The following is a 6,000-nucleotide window of genomic DNA, read 5'->3' as shown; positions in this document are numbered from 1 at the left end:
TTGTAGCGGTGTAACAAGCCACCTACACTTCAGGACATCTGCTGAGCGGATTCCCTGCAGCTTAGCAGCACCACAGTGGCATCACGGAGATCTTTGTCCGGCTGGTCTCAGGGCCGGCGTAATGCCAGAGGCGCTCGCGCGGCTTCAGAAAGCAAAGAGCTGCCTCACGCGAGCTCTGTTTGCTGTTCGAAGCCTCGTCACCGCTGGAGGGAAATCATCGTCTGCAGAAAGCGAGCTGCTAGAGCGCCGCGACATGTGTGCGAAGCCGATTCCATCGCACTCAATGGCGTGTGTTTGCCTCTCATGCACGCGGCATCCAGGGACGGGAGGGTCTGGGTTTCTTACTGCATTATGCATGCGTGACGGCCAACGCTTAGTAACTATCCACACACTTAATTAAGCAGTGAAATGTAATAATGTAATTCATCCCTCTGGGTTTAGGGTTTAAATAATTGCTGCAGAGTCAGCCTACTGCGCGTTACGCTTGTGTGTGTGACCACGCTGGCGTTCTTCTCCCTGTGGGGGTGTGACAGACTTCTCATTTAGTTGTATTTCTTTCTTTCAGGCACCTTTCACTTTTTGTGTGCTCACTAACTAGAGAAACAGGGTGGGGGGAGAAGGGGGGCTTGAACCAAGACAAGCGAGCGAGCCGGAGAGCCGCTGCGTCAGTCCGATCCACGGTGACAGCTGGGCCGAGGAGCTCAGAACCTTTTCTTCTGGCACACAAAGCCCATTAAGTATGCCGCTCGCTCAATGGCCCCCGCAGCCTCCAAATCGCTCCAAGCTCCTCCCCAAAGTGTGGCAGCCTTTGTCATTGTAATCAGGCCTTGTGTGCGAAGTGCTGCCTGTATTTACCGCCGCTGCCGGCTGAGCGGAACAGAGATGAGGCCGGAGAGGAGACGGTGGTCCGGAAGTGTGGAGAGAAGGTGCAGCGAGACACCCACCCCCCCGGGAGGGAGGCCTCCGAGAATGTGACTCTGTGACTTTGGGTGGGGGTGAGGCAGCGTGGGACACAGGGGGGGGGAGGGTGGGGGCACCGCGGTGATGGAGCGGCGCGGCGGACAGACGGGAGGACGGAGCGACGCGATGCCCCCTGACAGAGCTGACCCCATTCCACATGTGACCCCCCCCCATGGGGCCCACCCTGGATGGGGTCGGTACAGGGGGCGTGTCCGAAGATGACGGTCATCCGCAGTGGCATCCAGACCAAACTCTGTCTGTCTCTGGGCCTGTTCCTTCCCCACAGTGTGTGTGTGTGTGTGTGTGAGTTTATTTCTTTAACATTCACAACTCCCACAAAAGGAGGAAATGCAATCGGGGAGTAATGGAGAGCCGGCGGGCGTCTCCGTCATGTTCAAAGGCGCAGTGCGTCTTTACGCGGCGGAGTTCAGTGTCACAGGATTGCTTCAGCACCCTTCAAGTACAAAAAGGATGTGTTGTGAGTTTGTGTTACTTTGGGGCCTCAGCTCATTCCAAACGTGCAGCGTTTGCCCTCTTTGTGTTGACACGCCCGTTGTGTCGCTCGGGGGGAAATAATGAGTCAGAAACGTCAGCGTCAATCACACGACAAACTGTCACCAAATCACTGCAAAATGCTTTTAGTCCTTTTTCTACCAAAAACCCCCATTGAATCCTGTCGGCTTCCATCTTGTGTGATGCTGTGCAGCTTTTCTTCATCACATGTCAATGCATCGAATGTCTTAGATGTCCCTCAACAATCCAGACTGTCAGCGGTGTGACGTGTGTTTCATGGGGAACTCGTCGTGACTTTCATCTTTGATGCATGTTCGAGTCGGGTGTCCAGGAGGTGACGTTGACTTATTTGGATCCGAATGAATAGTTAAATGAGTCTGAACGGGTGTTTGTTTATTCTGTGTCGGCTTAGATTCGCTGCGTTGCATCTGACGTGTTTGAAGCTGCGGGAGGGGAGAGCGGATCGCGTAGTCGGAGGCCGTGCTGAGTAGGAATAGTCCATGAAACATGGAATCAGCAGGTCCATCAATCATGCAAATACACATTGGTTGTGTCCCCTTTGAGTCTCCACATGGAAGCTTGCTTTGCACACGCGAGGACCGACAGGAAGCCGGGGGGAGCGTTGTTCCCCCCAAACACGCATGAATGTTTAAAGAAACTACAAAGATGGCTGCAGGGGAAATGCTGTGTGTAATGGCAGCTGACACACACGGGTACGATGTGCAGCGTGGATGTTAGGGAGGGAGGGGGGGAAGCCGGGGGGGGGGGGGGAGAAAGTGAGAGAAGAAGAGAAGGAGGCAACTGATTGTCGTCATGACACCCGGAGCAGGACTCACGTTTCAGAGGCGAAGACGAAGACGAAGGTTCATCGCTAACCGACACCCAGAGTCTCCCCGACTTCTACGCAGCTCCTGCCCTGCTTCAGACCCAAACGCACACATGTAATGAAGCCAGAGAGGTTTCCCCTGCAGCAGCGCAGCGACCCTCCGCGAGAAAGTCACGACTCCTCCAGATGCTGCAACGGGATGAGAAACGCGTGGGAGCCCACGCTTTGATTCTTGAATAATGATTATGATGAAATTACCATTAATTAGCTCACGTGGGTCATTTTCTCAACAAGCTTACTGCTCTTGAGTGTGTGTGTGTGTGTGCGTGTGTGTGTGTGTGTGTGTGCGTGTGTGTGTGTGTGTATCTGTGTAAACTTATTGTCACACCGTCTCCAGGACAGCTGGAGGCTGTGTCAGAGTTCAGCTGCTATACGCAGCAGAGAATAAGAGGAATGGGGGGGTTGTGTGTGTGTGTGTGTGTGTGTGTGTGTGTGTGTGCGTGCGTGTGTGTGTGTGTGTGTGTGTGGTGGGACAGCAGGGCTGAACAGTGGAGTTTACAGGCTAATGAGAGGAAGAATAAGAGGCTGTCTGGACGCTCAGATAAAACACTCAGTGGACGAGTGGACACGTCCTCCGTAGCAGCGTCCCCGTCATTGTCCTCACACACCAAAGACCGTTTCCTAGGCAGGATATTTATTATTTATGTCTTGTTCTCTTTGTCTGGTGTTTGGAGGAGAGATTTGTTCACTCAGGAAATGTTCAGGTTTAAAATGTTTATTAGGACAAACAATTAGTTTAGTTAAACAACAGAGTTTCTTTTACATAGTTTAGGTTAGTTGAGTTCAGGTACGTTCGTTAACAACAATGTCGCTTAACTGTCCCGTTTAGATGTCACAACTAACCAAGTAAGTAAGTTAGCCTAGTTTAGTCCCTTTTGATAATAACCATGTGGACGTATAACATTGGTCAACCATTTGGTTCATGATGGTTTGGTCCATTTGGATCTTATGTTGTGACATTTTTGGGCTCAGTAATTCATTTAGTTTTGTTCAGTCTTCTTTCTTTTCGTATCATTTTTCTATCAAAATAAAAATGAGTGAATTCATATTCAAGCTCAACATGAGGAATAAAGTTAGCTGGACACAGTTATTCCATTTTTACATCCTACACAATTGTATTTAACAATTTTGACTCATAATAGAGATTTTTTAACTTTGGTTTGGTTTCGTGACAGTTGATTTGGACCAAGTTATTATTATTTTTGCTTTAGTTTAATTAAGTGTAGTGTTATTCCGTTTAGTTTTAGTTTGATTCCCTTTTGTTTTTAATTATTTTTACTTTCCTTTAGTTGTGTCAATTCAGTCTTGAATAACTGATTGAATTGTGTTTCTTTTACTTTAGTCTTGTTTAGATTCATATTTTAGAAAATCTATTCAGGCTTATAAATGTGACGGGAGGTTGTGTTGAGAGTTCTTTCATTCAGCTTAGTGTAATAACACAAGACTTGTTGAGGTTTAGTTTAGTTTATATTACACATCGATCAAGCTCCACTTCTAAGTTTACTCTAATATCACACAATCTGTTATTCATCCGAACTATTTTACAATCAAATGTGTGGGAAATGAAGCGAAGTGTAAAGAAAAGCCGTCGAATGTGTTGCGGTTGCTTCACACCCCCTCCCCCCGTCCACGGCGGAGAGACGGGGGTAATGGGAGCAAGCAATGGGAGAGCTCATTATCTGGCAGACCATCTGCTGTTGGGAGGGAGGACCTGTCTGTCCGTCCCAGACACAGACACTGAAGAGGCCCGGAGTCACGGGGAAAAGGTTCCTCTCCTTTACATCTGCTGTGTGTGGACACCGGTGAACAGGAGCAGAGATTAGACCACTGAAATAATAAAACCACTAACAACAGGAAGTCTTCTAATGCAGATCACAGCTTCATAACATCACAGGTGGGCCTGTGAAGTTTGACAGGGTTTTATCCTCCTTGACAAAAGCTTTTGTGTGGCATTTGTGTGATATGTAAGAGCTTGTTCTTGTGTATTACGCGAGGGTTTGATATTAAATCGTGCAGATTGATAAACAGTGCAGCGTGAATGAGCAGCATGGGTTTCATAGTTGGACTCACATTGCTGGGGAGCTTAGTGGGAGAAGTTGTGCGAGCAGCAGATGCTCTTTGTTGCTCCTCGGGCTATTGTTGTTGAAAGGGCAAACTGGGAGGCCGGGATTGGTCCGCCTCCCGCCGGCGGGGGGACGGAGCGCCGCCCCGTTGGCCCTGCGCGCTGTCAGTCACCCAGCGGCCCGCCCTCCCCGTCCGGGGAAGTTGAACCAAAGTTTGAGGAACTTTGTTCGGCAGAAGAAAACTCGGCGGCCGCTCAGAGACGGAAGAGAGACGCAACGGAGGAGCGCCAACATGAAGCTGTGTCGCACCTTCTTAGGTTCGTAACCCGCTCACCTGCCGCCGCCGCACCGCGCATGCGTCTCTGTTTATCATCCACACGCGCGCGCACGTGAATAGATCCAGAGTTATTTCATGTTTGTGTTCTAGGAGAGAGGATTAAATGTAATTCTGTGTGATCACGTCAGCGGGGACTTTTAAACTTAAACTCAGCGCCGCAAACGTCCCACGCGGACATATTTGAATAAACTTCTCGCAGCTCATAAGTGAAACTAAACTTTGACCCCCCGCGGGAAGAAAGTGCGCAGACAAAGGGCGGCTGGTCCCCCAGGGGACGTGTGGCCCCGGTACCGTGGGGACAATGCCAAGCTGCGGGCTTATTAAAAACTTTTCTGTTGTGTTAGTCTGTCGGCTTGTTCCATCTGTCGGGGGGCTGTAGGGGCCTCCCCCGTCCCAACCTCAGCGCCCAGTCAGCTGCTGCCCCATGTAATATTTATACTGGCTGCACAATATGCGCCATAGTCTGCAGTGACGTGCTGGAGGCCCCTCTGCCATCTGCAGCTGCAGAGAGGCTTTGCCAGGGAACAAAAAGTTCTTCAAAGTAACACTTATATCGCTTTAGTTGAATTAATACATGTACTCTGTCCCTTTGGCTTCCATTCGTTTTATTAACAAATAGACTTATTTACATTACGTATGTATGCTGGTTATTAGTTTGTTTTGTTGAATCACAAACAGTTTAGTGGTCACACAAAACACACAACAAAGGACTGTAAACAGGCAACAGCTGTGAGCAGCAGACAAAAGGTCCACTTTGATTCGATGGGGATTTATTGTGAAAATGTTGTTTTGTAAAAGACAATCGTTTTGAGGACAAAGTTAGTGCGCTTTAAATATTTTGTCGCATCCTTTTATTTTACGGATGGACAACTTTTATTCTCATATACTCCGATTATCTAATCTAATTTTAGACGGAAAATAGCTTTGAAAGAGTTCAGACAGAAGCTTTGGGACAATAGTGAAGTTCGGCTCAGCGGCCGGAACTGTCCGCGGTTCTGAACGCGCACGCGCACGCACGTGCCCGGCCCTGCGGAGCTGTCCGTAGTCCTGTAACCCCACAGGAAAATAACAGTCGTTTTAATGAATATGAATTGTCTTGGGACAACTACTCTTTTCTAAGATATATGTGTGTGTGCGCGGGGGGGGGGGGGGGGGGGGTGAGGGGGGGAGGGGGGTGAGGGTCCCTTTCGCTGATCCAGCCCCGACGTCCCTCATAGTTTCTCCCTTTTGTTTATTGGATT

General features: G+C 49.2%; 1 protein-coding gene across 10 annotated transcripts in view; it reads left to right on the top strand.

Annotated features, from left to right (window-relative positions):
• The first annotated feature begins 4,074 nt into the window (after nt 1-4,074).
• The window catches only part of LOC120829189 (myelin transcription factor 1), a 29,549-nt gene continuing 27,623 nt past the window's right edge, over nt 4,075-6,000 (top strand). For all 10 annotated transcript variants that reach the window (XM_078087649.1, XM_078087656.1, XM_078087652.1 and 7 more), the window contains exon 1: nt 4,075-4,739. In XM_078087649.1, the coding sequence (XP_077943775.1) occupies nt 4,715-4,739 (25 nt within the window). In that variant the 5' untranslated portion in view covers nt 4,075-4,714. The remainder of the gene's footprint in view (nt 4,740-6,000) is intronic.

This window comes from Gasterosteus aculeatus, chromosome 2 (genome assembly GCF_964276395.1).
Source record: "Gasterosteus aculeatus chromosome 2, fGasAcu3.hap1.1, whole genome shotgun sequence".
Taxonomy (NCBI): domain Eukaryota; kingdom Metazoa; phylum Chordata; class Actinopteri; order Perciformes; family Gasterosteidae; genus Gasterosteus; species Gasterosteus aculeatus.
The sequence above is the reverse complement of the archived record's forward strand: the minus strand, read 5'-3'. Positions and strand labels throughout refer to the sequence as shown.